General features: G+C 44.9%; 1 protein-coding gene across 5 annotated transcripts in view; it reads right to left on the bottom strand.

Annotated features, from left to right (window-relative positions):
* The window catches only part of LOC102447238 (unconventional myosin-X-like), a 311005-nt gene that overhangs the window by 33031 nt on the left and 265127 nt on the right, over positions 1–12847 (bottom strand). For all 5 annotated transcript variants that reach the window (XM_075914469.1, XM_075914465.1, XM_075914468.1 and 2 more), the window contains one exon: positions 11730–11866. In XM_075914469.1, coding sequence (XP_075770584.1) covers positions 11730–11866 — 137 coding nt within the window. The remainder of the gene's footprint in view (positions 1–11729; positions 11867–12847) is intronic.

Below are 12847 nucleotides of genomic sequence, written 5' to 3'. Positions count from 1 at the left end.
GGATCATACAGGTTGAACCTCTCCAGTCTGGCACCCTCAGACCTGACTGGTGCTGAACTAGAGCATGTGCCAAATCATGGGCGGTCACTATTTTCTAGCAGCATTACCAACACTTCCACTGCTTACAGGGCTCTTTGAATATGTTTAGGGGTAAATTAGAGCTAAAATAATAGCACAGAATACTGACAGCCAGGACTGGTGGCTGTAAACAAATTTTATGGGACTGCAGGAAACTTGGCCACACCCATGATCAGTGGACATCCAACTAACTAAAATCATGCTGGACCACGGATGTTGCTAGACCAGAGAATGCTGGACTAGGGAGGTTCAACCTGTAGTAATACTTTGTGCTTATGTAAGTAACATTTTTCAGGTTCAGCCAGCTTGACCAATATTATCTACCCACATTACACACACAAGTTAACCCATCCCAGTAATCCTGTCATCCACTTCTTATAGTTAAAAGAAAAAGCCATCATGCAAAAACAAATTCCTCTGAGAGTCCCAATCAGTTTGGTGATGTCCATCAACTCTCCTAGGTGGGGACCAAGTCTTCCTGCACCCTGAATGCTACCAAAAATGCAGTCAGCACTTAATAAAAAGTAACTGACTCATCCTCACTGCCCATGTCTTGACACGTAGGTCAGCATCAGCCACCCCATTTCACAGCAAGGACACTCAGAGCAGCAAAATGGACAGCATATATGGTAGGTAGAACCAGGATCTGGACTTGATTTTTAAACCAACAGAGGACACCAGTTGTTGCTATGGTTAATTATTATGGGTCTGCTAACAGCACTTGGGACCATCAGTCCTATGAAACTCCAACTTAAGACAGTTCCTGATTTCCTGATCTCTAGGCTTGTTCATTATTCCAGTGCTCTGTACCTAGGAACAGGCCCGCCAAGCTGGGGGGATGGACGGACACGACGACAAGGGGACACTTGCCCCAGGGTCTGCAGATTCAAAGGGACCAGGAACTCCTGGCCACCAGGCCCCTAGGGCCCTTTGAATTGTTGCTGGAGCTCCACAGGGCTCTGAAGCCTGGATGAGGAGTGGACACAGATTGGGCGGCACTGAGGGCAGACGGCAGCTCACCCCACACCTTGCCCCAGGGCCCATGGTGGCTGACGGGCCCACTGCCTAGGAACGGAATCTAAAACTTACGGAAGTACCAGTCAATTCAAAATGCAGCCAACAAGGCCATGAGGGCACATTGCCCTGGTGGTGCACTCCATGGGACTGGTAACAGCATAAATGAGGGATCTCTCACCCTACATAAAAACGGCAATATTGTGTCAGAACAAATTTCCACCTAGTCCGCTATCCTGTCTGCCAACAGTGGCCAATGCCAGGTGCCCCAGAGGGAGTGAACAGAACAGGGAATCATCAAGTGATCTCTCCCATCACCCATTCCCAGCTTCTGACAAACAGAGGCTAGGAACACCATCTCTGCCCACCCTGGCTAATAGCCATTATGGACCTGTTCTCCATGAATTTATCTAGCTCTTATTTGAATCCTGTTAAGGTCTTGGCATTCACAACATCCTCTGGCAAGGAGTTCCACAGGTTTACACTGCAATGTGTGGAAAAAGTACTTACTTTATTTGTTTTAAACCTGCTACGTATTAATTCCATTTAGTGACCCCTAGTTCTTACGTTATGGGAACAAGAAAATAACTTTTCCTTATTCACTTTTGCCTTACCAGTCATTTTATAGACCACTATCATATCCTCTTTTTTAAGCTGAAAGATTCCAGTCTTTTAATCTCTCTTCAAGCCATTCCAACCCCTAATCATTTTTGTTGCTCTTTTCTGATTTTTTTACAATGCTAAGATATTTTTTTTCAGATGAGACGGCCACATAGATGCATTCAAGATGTGGGCGTACCATGGATTTACAGAGAGGCAATAAGATATTCTCTGTCTTATTCTCCATCTCTTTTTAATGATTCAATGACCCTGTGTGTTGTAACCTCCATATTACATCAGGAGAACAGAATTGCCATGCTCCAGTCTAGAACTTTTTTTGTAGAAGACAGAGCTTCCTTGAAAATAGGGCACAAACCCAAAACTTGTTACAAAAAAAATATAAGCACAAACATGATTCTGACAGCCTTGAAATATAAAAATCCACATCTCCTCCAAACAGCAAAACAATGTAAGTGTGAAATAGAGTGTATGGACACACAGACTGTGGTTCTGAAGATTGATCCTTTCACATGTTTGTCCTATAATGAGCCTCTTGTCTTGTAACACTCTCATAGAATGACCTGGAGGGCATGGATTGTGCCATAAGCTGTGTTCCTGCTAAGGCTATGTCTACACTACAAAGAAAAGTTGGGAAAAGATATGCAAATTGCTATTTGTATATCTTTTCCCGCTTTTCTTCCAAAAGAGGCTTTTCCAACATTTGGCCCCTCTGCACAGGGCCAAATGTCAGAAAAAAACTGTCTCTTGGAATACTCCGTCTTCCTCATAAAACAAGGTTTACAGGGACGCCAAAAAAATGTATCTGCTTTTCTGAAATCTTTTCCGGTATCCCAGAAAAGCTCTGTAGTCTAGACGTACTCTCAGCTGCGTGGCAGCACACTGTCACGGGATAATCAGCTCTGCCCAGTCAGAGGTCAGGGCTCCATGTGCAGCTTAGAGGGATCACTGGCCATAAGCTATAGAATCATAGAAATGTCAGGCTGGAAGGGGTCACGAGAAATCCTCCAGTCCAGCTCCCTGTACTATAGCATGTCCAAGTAAACCTAGACCACTCCTGACAGGTGTTTGTCCAATCTGTTTTGAAAACCCTCCACAACCTCAACTAGAAGCCTGCTCCAGAGCTTAACTACCTTTCTAGTTAGAAAGTTTTTCTTAATATCAAACCTAAACCCCTTACTGTAGATTAAGCTCATTACTTTTTTTCCCTACATTCTGTAGACACAGAAAACATTTGCTCACCACCCTCTTTACAAACAGCCCTTAACTTAGTGAAATACTTATCAGTCTTCTATTCTCGAGACTAAACATGACAAGGTTTCCTTGTATTGTTTTTGCTGCCTTTCTCTGGACCCTCTCCAATTTGCCCACAGCTCTCCTAAAACATCTCACTCAGAACTAGACAGTTTACTCCAGTTCGGGCCTCCAAACAGAGGCTTTTGGAAATTTGCTGTGTTCTTTCTCAGACTGCTCCTGGTTATTTGGCTGCTTGGACTCCCTGTGCTTGTTCCCAGCTATGTTCTGCTGGACTTCGGCTGCAAGAAGAATTGGGGACACAAAGGAAAGAGTAGACTCTTCAGCTCTTTCGTGCTGTGGCGCAGGATGCCAGTCCCCCTTAGCCACAGTCTGCTCCCACTTCTTTTTATTCATGAGCTTTTAAACTGCAGCTACTGGTGATCTGAGAATGCTTACTATGTATAAGGTCTGCAGGGGTAGACGTGTTAGTCTGCAAGTTTAAAAACAAGTAGTCCTGTGGCATCTTAGAGACTAACAAATATATATCCTCAGGAGCTCTTGGGTGCACACCCCACTGCTCAGATGAGAAAAGGTGGGTTTTGCCCATGAAACCCCATGATCCTATATATATATATATTTGTTACTCTCTAAGGGCACATCAACACAGCAAGGCAAAAGTTGAATTAAGCTACGCAACTTGAGCTACAACTTGAGTTTGGAAAAAAGAAGATTAAGGGGGGACATGATAGCGGTTTTCAAATATCTAAAAGGGTGTCACAAGGAGGAAGGAGAAAATTTGTTCCTCTTGGTTTCTGAGGACAGGACAAGGAGTAATGGGCTTAAAGTGCAGCAGGGGAGGTTTAGATTGGACATTAGGAAAAAATTCCTAACTGTCAGGGTGGTCAAATATTGGAATAAATTGCCAAGGGAGGTGGTGGAATCTCCCTCTCTGGAGATATTTAAGAACAGGTTAGATAGACATCTGTTAGGGATGGTGTAGACGGAGCTTGGTCCTGCCTTGAGGGCGGGGAGCTGGACTCGATGACCTCTCGAGGTCCCTTCCAGTCCTGTGATTCTATGATTCTATGAGAATAGCACTTACCTAAAATGCTATTATTAATACACTCCAGAAAGAGATTAGTCTTTTTCTCAGCTACATCATATTTTTGACTTATTCAATGTGTAATACAGTATAACCCCATATTCTTTTCATCTAAACAATTAGTCCCCGTTTTGCACTTGTGCATTTGACACAAGTACTTTGCACTTGTCTTTATTGTATTTCATCTAGTTGAATTCAGACCAATTCTTCAATTTATCAAGATTGTTTTGAATTTTAATCCAGTCCACCAAAGTGCTTATGACCCTTCCCACTTTGGTGTCATTGGCAAATGTTATAAGCATACTCTTCACTCCATTATCCAAGTCACTAATATTGAATAGTACTAGACTCTGAACTGACCCCGATAGATCCCACTAGATATTCCGTTCTAGTTGAACAGCAAACTACTCTTTGAATGCAGTTTTTCAACCAGTTGTGCACTCACATTATAGTAATCCTGACCACATTTCCCTCGTTTGCTTATGAGAATGTCATGTGGAACTGTATCAAAAGCTTTAGTGGAAGGAAGATATATCAGATCTCCTTCCCCCCCTCCACTAGGCCAGTGACACTGTCAAAGAAGGAAATTAGATGGGTTTGCCATGATTGGCTCTTGACAAATCCATGCTGGTTATTTCTTATAATTCTATTATCCTCCAGATGCTTACAAACTCATTATTTAATAATTTGCTCCAATACTTTTCCAATTATTGAAATTAATCTGATAATTCTCCAAGTCCTGTTTCTTCCCCTTTTTAAAGATACATACTATGTTTGCTCTTCTCCAATTTTCTGGGAATTGATCAGTCTATCAGAAATTCTCAAAAATAATTGCTAAGGGTTCCAAGTTTGCTTCAACTAGTTCCTTAAGTATGCTAAGATGAAATTTGTCAGATCCTGATGACCTGAACATATTAACTTACTGAAATATTCTATAAGCAGTTCCTTACCTATTTTGGTTTGGTTTACTTTCTTTCTTGTTGCTAATATTAATTTTGTGGAGTATCTTGTCACCATTAACCTTTGTATGAAGACTGAAGCAAAAAAAGCATTAAGCACCTCAGCTTTTTTTTGTCATCAGTTATTACCTCTCCTTCCCTGCTAAGCAGAGGAGCTATGTTTTCCTTCATTTTTATCTTGGTCCTAATGTGTTTAAAGAGTCTCTTAATTGCCTTTTATGTCCCTTGATAGATGCAACTCATTTTGAGCACAGCTTTTCTAATTTTGTCTCTACAGACTGTTGCTGTTCTTTGTTCTTCTCCTTATCAATAAATTAATGTTTCTAGTTTCTGGAGGATTCCTTTTTGATTTTCAGGTCATTAATGAACTCTTGATGGTGCCATACTGACCTCTTTTTATTCTGCCTATATTTCTTTTGCATCAGGGTACTTTGAACTTTTGACTTTAATATTGTCTCCCGCAGGAATTGCCAGCTCTCCTGAACTCCTTTTTCAGTAAGGGTATGTCTACACTACAGCGTTATTTCGAAATATCTAATTTCTAAATAATGCGTATACACATAAAATACATTTCGAAATAACTTTTTGCTATTTCGCAATAGCGCGTCCACACTGATTGGATGTTGAATCACATTTAAGGCCAGCCGGAACTGGTTCCAGCAGGGCATCAGGTCAGAAGTTACCTTGTGGCGAGGGCGGTCAGCAGGGCACTCTGGGAAGGGCTGGAGGCCCCTTTTTTCGAAATAAGCATCTACACAGCGCTTATTTCAAAATATCAGAGGGGTAGCTGTGTTATTCTGAATCTGCAAAAGCGGCAAGGAGTCCTGTGGCACTTTTTTAAGGAACCAACAGAACACCACTGGCCATCACCTACAGTCCTCAGCTAAAACCTCTCCAACGCATCATTAGTGATCTACAATCCATCCTGGACAATGATCCCTCGCTTTCACAGGCCTTGGGAGGTAGGCCAGTCCTTGCCCACAGACAACCCGCCAACCTGAAGCATATTCTCACCAGCAACTACACACTGCACCATAATGACTCTAACTCAGGAACCAACCCTTGCAACAAACCTCGGTTCCAACTCTGCCCACATATATACACCAGCAACACCATCACAGGACCTAACCAGATCAGCCATACCGTCACTGGTTCATTCTCCTGCACATCTACCAATGTAATATATGCCATCACGTGCCAGCAATGCCCCTCTGCTATACACATCGGCCAAACTGGACAGTCCCTACGTAAAAGAATCAATGGACACAAATCAGATATTAGGAATGGCAACATACAAAAACCTGTAGGGGAACACTTCAGTCTCCCTGGACACACAATTGCAGATGTAAAGGTGGCCATCCTGCAGCAAAAAAACTTCAGGACCAGACTTCAAAGAGAAACTGCTGAGCTCCAGTTCATCTGCAAGTTTGACACCATCAACTCTGGATTAAACAAAGACTGTGAATGGCTTGCTAACTACAAAAGCAGCTTCTCTTCTCTTGGAATTCACACCTCCAGATCAGCTACTAGAAGTGGGCCTCATCCTCCTTGACTGGATCCACCTCGTCATCTCCAGCCTGATCCTGGCCTGCATATTTATACCTGCCTCTGGAAATTTCCACTACATGCATCTGACGAAGTGGGTCTTTGCCCACGAAAGCTTATGCTCCTACACTTCAGTTAATCTATAAGGTGCCACAGGACTCCTCGCTGCTATTTCAAAATAGCAATTTTGAAATTGGCGCTATTCCTCATGGAACGAGGTTTACCAATTTCAAAATAAGCCCTCTGCTATTTCAAATTAATTTCAAAATAGTGGTTGGCTTGTGTAGACGCTAGGAAAGTTATTTCGAAATAACTTTGCTGTGTAGACATCCCCTTAGATTTTCTTCCCATCGGGCCTTACCTACCAGCTCTCTGAGTTTGTTAACGTCTGCTTTCTTAAAGTGCATTATCCTTATTCTGCTCTCTGACTCCTTCCTCTCCTTAGGCTAGGTCTACACTAGACCCAGCAGATTGGCTTAAGGTATGCAACTCCAGCTACACAGAACACGTAGCTGGAGTTGTCGTACCTTAAGCTGAGCTTGGAGGTGTCCCCACAGTAGGAGGTTTTCAGGAGCAAATGTTCCCGTCGGCTTCCCTTACTTCTTGCAAGAGCAAGAGTACTAAATGCCAGTGGGGGTGTCCTCTGAATTCGATTTAGCAAGTCTTAGACTTGCTAAATCAAACTCCAGAAGTTTGACTGCAGCAGCGTCGATCTTCCGTGGAGCGAAGACACGGCCTTAAACTCATGAAATCTTTCCCCTTCATGTTAGCGACTCAGGGGATCAGTTCCTTGAGAGAATCAAAGTCTCCTTTTCTGAAGTCCAGGGTGTGTATTTTGCTGCTCTCCTTTCTTCCTTTCATCAGGATCCTGAATTCCACCATCTCATGATCACTGCTGGCCAGGTTGCCACCCACATCTACTTCCCCTACTAATTCCTCCCTGTTTGTGAACAGCAGGTCAAGCTGCACTTGGCCCCTGGTTGGATCCTGCAGCACTTGTACCAGAAGTTATCCCCAGCATTCTCCAAAAACTCCCTGGATTGTCTGTGTGCAGCCGTATTGGTTTCCCAACAGATGTCAGGGCGATTCAAGTCCCCCATGAAAATCTGGACTCTTCTCTTAGTTGTCTGAAGAAAGCCTCATCTGCCTCATCCACCTGATCTGGTCTATAGCAGACACCAACCACATCATCACCCTTGTTGCTCCCGTGTCTAACGGTAACCCAAAGACTCTCAACAGGCTTTTCTCCCTTTTTATACTGGAGCTCTGAGCAATCATACTACTCTCTCACATACAATACAACTCCTCCACCTTTTCTCCCCTCCTGCGGTTCCAGAACAGTTCATACCCTTCCATAACAATGCTCCAGTCATGTGAGTCATCCCACCAAGTCTCCCTTATTCCAATCAAATCATAGCTCTTTGACAATGCCAGGGCTTCTAATTCTTCCTGTTTATTTCCTAGGCTTCCTGTGTTCATGTACGGATACTGTAGATAGCTAGTTGATTGCCCGACCTTCACCATACTAATCAGGGGTCCTCCTCTGTTGCACTTCTCTCCTTGTGTTCCTTCCTAGTATCCTACTACCCCACTTACCTCAGGACTTAGAATCATAGAATAATAGGACTGGAAGGGACCTCGAGAGGTCATCGAGTCCAGCCCCCCGCCCTCAAGGCAGGACCAAGCTCCGTCTACACCATCCCTGACAGATGTCTATCTAACCTGTTCTTAAATATCTCCAGAGAGGGAGATTCCACCACCTCCCTTGGCAATTTATTCCAATATTTGACCACCCTGACAGTTAGGAATTTTTTCCTAATGTCCAATCTAAACCTCCCCTGCTGCACTTTAAGCCCATTACTCCTTGTCCTGTCCTCAGAAACCAAGAGGAACAAATTTTCTCCTTCCTCCTTGTGACACCCTTTTAGATATTTGAAAACCGCTATCATGTCCCCCCTTAATCTTCTTTTTTCCAAACTAAACAAGCCCGGTTCATGAAGCCTGGCTTCATAGGTCATGTTCTCTAAACCTTTAATCATTCTTGTCGCTCTTCTCTGTACCCTCTCCAATTTCTCCACATCTTTCTTGAAATGTGGCGCCCAGAACTGGACACAGTACTCCAGCTGAGGCCTAACTAGTGCAGAGTAGAGCGGCAGAATGACTTCACGAGTTTTGCTTACAACACACCTGATGATACAACCTAGAATCATATTTGCTTTTTTTGCAACAGCATCACACTGTTGACTCATATTCAACTTGTGGTCCACTATGACCCCTAGATCCCTTTCCGCCATGCTCCTTCCTAGACAGTCGCTTCCCATCTTGTATGTATGGAACTGATTGTTCCTTCCTAAGTGGAGCACTTTGCATTTCTCTTTATTAAACCTCATCCTGTTTACCTCTGACCATTTCTCTAACTTGCTAAGGTCATTTTGAATTATGTCCCTATCCTCCAAAGAAGTCACAACCCCACCCAGTTTGGTATCATCTGCAAACTTAATAAGCGTACTCTCTATCCCAATATCTACATCATTGATGAAGATATTGAACAGTACAGGTCCCAAAACAGACCCTTGAGGAACTCCACGTGTTATCCCTTTCCAGCAGGATTTAGAACTGTTAACAACAACTCTCTGACTACGGTTATCCAGCCAATTATGCACCCACCTTATCGTGGCCCTATCTAAGTTATATTTGCCTAGTTTATCAATAAGAATATCATGCGAGACCGTATCAAATGCCTTACTAAAGTCTAGGTATATGACATCCACCGCTTCTCCCTTATCCACAAGGCTCGTTATCTTATCAAAGAAAGCTATCAGATTAGTTTGGCATGACTTGTTCTTCACAAACCCATGCTGGCTATTCCCTATCACTTTATTACCTTCCAAGTGTTTCATATGATTTCCCTAATTATCTGCTCCATTATCTTCCCTGGGACAGACGTTAAACTGCCCGGTCTGTAGTTTCCTGGGTTGTTCTTATTCCCCTTTTTATAGATGGGCACAATATTTGCCCTTTTCCAGTCTTCTGGAATCTCCCCTGTCTGCCATGATTTTTCAAAGATCATAGCTAAAGGCTCAGATACCTCCTCTATCAGCTCCTTGAGTACCCTGGGATGCATTTCATCAGGACCTGGTGACTTGCTGACATCTAACTTTCCTAAGTGATTTTTAACTTGTTCTTTGTGTATCCTATCTTCTAAACTTACCCTCTCTCTGCTTGTATTCACTACGTTAGGCACACCTCCAGACTTCTCGGTGAAGACCGAAACAAAGAAGTCATTGAGCATCTCCACCATTTCCAAGTTCCCTGTTACTGCTTCTCCCTCCTTACTAAGCAGTGGGCCTACCCTGTCCTTGGTCTTCCTCTTAGGTTACCGTGCCCCAACAAACCTAGTTTAAAGCCCTCCTCACTAGGTTTGCAATCCTGCAAAGATGCCGATTTCCTTGCCAACCTTCTCGTCTGTTAGTATAAAGCATGTTTGTTCCTACTCAAGATTCCCGTTTATGCATGAAGTGCTAATAAATGAACACAACTTTGACACAGTGGAGACTTGGTGGGATAATACACATGACTGGAATATTGGTATAGTGGGATAATACATGACTGGAATATTGGTATAGAAGGGCACAGCTTGCTCCGGAAGGATAGGCAGGGAAAGAGGGAGGAGGTGTTGCCTTGTATACTAAAAATGATTCTGTTCCACTCTTGGCCTCCTTATCTTCATCTCTGAATGAAGCAGTGGCAGGTGCCTCCAATCTCACAAGGCCCACCAGGACCTTCTCTGTTGCAAGGCCTGCATAATGGGTTTTCAAGCAGAGGAGATGGGAGAGGTACAGGACCCAGTGTTTGACATCCTGACCCTGGAAGGGCTGTCAAGGGTCACCCTTCCCTTTATTAAGACAGTTGAGGACCCCAGCCTCTGCTCCTTCCATGGCAAAGGAGTCTTAAGGAAATATTATGTGCCCCTCAGGGGTTACAAGTTTGTATATTCCCACTCACCCCCATGTTCCCTGGTGGTCTATGCAGCCAGTGAGTGAGGACACCTGGGTCAGCAAGCCAAAGCCAAGGAGGCCAAGTTTTTTGATACCCTAATCCCCTTAGACTCAGCAGCCTGCTCTGTCTCCACTGGTATAGTATCCACTGGTCTAGTCATGCAGCCAAGTTGTCTAAACCAAGCTGGATACGAGTCAACAGTAGCCAAGAAGGCAAATGGCATATTAGGTTGCACTAAGAGGAGCATTGCCAGCAGATCTAGGGAAGGGATTATTCCCCTTTATTCGGCTCTGGTGAGGCCACATCTGGAGTATTGTGTCCAGTTCTGGAACCCTCACTACAGAAAGGATGTGGGCGCATTGGAGAGGGGCCAGTGGAGGCGACCAAAATGATTAGGGGGCTGGAGCACATGACATACAAGGAGAGGCTCAGGGATTTGGGCTTGTTTAGTCTGCAGAAGCGAAGAGTGAGGGGGGATTTGATAACAGCCTTCAACTTCCTGAAGGGAGGTTCCAAAGAGGATGGAGAAAGGCTGTTCTCAGTGGTGAGGGATGGCAGAACAAGGAGCAATGGGCTCAAGTTACAGTGGGGAAGGTCTAGGTTGGAGATTAGGAAAAACTCTTTCCCTAGGCAGGTGGGGAAGCGCTGGGCTGGGTTCCCTAGGGAGGGAGTGCAATCTCCATCCCTAGAGGTGTTTAAGTCCCAGCTTGACAAAGCCCTGGCCGGGTTGATTTAGTTGGGTTGGTCCTGCCATGAGCAGGGGGTTTGGACTAGACGACTCCTGAGATCTCTTCTAGCCCTAGGATTCTAAGCTCAATCTCTTTAGCTCAACAGACAATTTTAAAACCAAGACAGGATGTTTTTCTAACAGATCTTGTCTAGGAATTATTTTTTATATGTCTCTGGCCTATATTCTAGAGGAGGTCAGACCAGATGATCACCGTGGTCTCGTCTAATCTGGGAATCTAATGAATTACTTTTTATCACAACAGTCAATGTATGAACGATTGATTCCATGTAACCTGCCCAAGGCTAGAACCTAAGGGGCCTGTGGTTGAAGCAGCTGTCCTGAGCTCATGATACAGCTATATGCTGTCAAGCAGCATATGGGCTACTCAGCCAGGGAATTTAAGAGCTAATGTTATGCAGTATGAGGAGCCTCTGAAATGTTCTCTTACCTCTCAAACTTGGCAAGGACGTCAGCAACAATTACACGACTCTCAACGGCCCTGTCCACGTGCTGATTGCGCTCAAAGAGGGCAAACATATTACGACTATCCTCCATGGCGAGCCCTCGGATCAGCTTCTCAACCACCTGCAGGGGAGAGATCAGAAACGGTGGGGACTGTACAATGCTAGCTATTATCACTCCCACAGGAATCAGCCTTTAAAATAGGAAGAGGGAGCCCCAAAGCCCCACTAGAGCTCCAAATCCACTGGTTAACTATTCACATGCAGGAGAACATCAGGGTTGCTTCACCCATTAAGAGCCCAAAGATCTCATTTCAGAGGTTGCAAACAGGATTCTCTTCAACAATTTTTTTTAGAGATTCTTAAATGTTCAGGTCAGAAGGAACCGTTATATTATCCAGGCCAGGGGAGGGCAATAATATTTGCTCGGGGAGCCACTCCAAGAATTTGGTAAGTGGTCAAGGGCTGTGCTCTTTCATTATATTAATAGAGGAGGTGCAGGGTCTGGGATGGAGCTTGGGTGCAGAAGGGAGCTTGGGGTAGGGAACTGGTGTGTAGGAGGGGGGTCTAGGAAGGGATATGGGTGTGGGGGCAGGAGAGGATTCTGACTTGGAGGAGTAGTATAGGAGGGGGTGCAAGGTCTGGGAGGAGGCTGTGACCTGGTGCAGGAGTCCAGGGGTTTGGGTTGCGACCTGGGCCAAAGGATTGGGGTGCAAGGTCTGATGAGGGGTATGGGTGCAGAGGGTTTGGGTTACATGGGGAATGGGCACAGGAAGGGGAGCAGAGGGCTGGGGTGCCAGATGCAGGCTCTGGCCAGGAGGCACTTACCTAGGCAGCTCCTGGCCAGCAGATCACACCCCCGCATGCTGCTCAAAGCAACCAGCTGTGGAGGCCATTTGCTCTCCAAGCACTGCGAGTCCCTAAGGGGAGGGCGGGCATCACACACTGCCTGTGCCGCAAGCATAGCCCAGGCAGCTCCCATTGGCTGGTCATGCTGGGGATGGGGGAAGAGCACAAAGCACATGACCCACAAGGACTTGCAGCACCCAGAGCTCACTGTCCCCACAGCCGAATGCAGGAGGTTTCCGCAGTACTGTGGGCTAGT

This window comes from Pelodiscus sinensis, unplaced genomic scaffold, assembly GCF_049634645.1.
Source record: "Pelodiscus sinensis isolate JC-2024 unplaced genomic scaffold, ASM4963464v1 ctg77, whole genome shotgun sequence".
In the NCBI taxonomy this organism is placed as follows: domain Eukaryota; kingdom Metazoa; phylum Chordata; order Testudines; family Trionychidae; genus Pelodiscus; species Pelodiscus sinensis.
The sequence above is the reverse complement of the archived record's forward strand: the minus strand, read 5'-3'. Positions and strand labels throughout refer to the sequence as shown.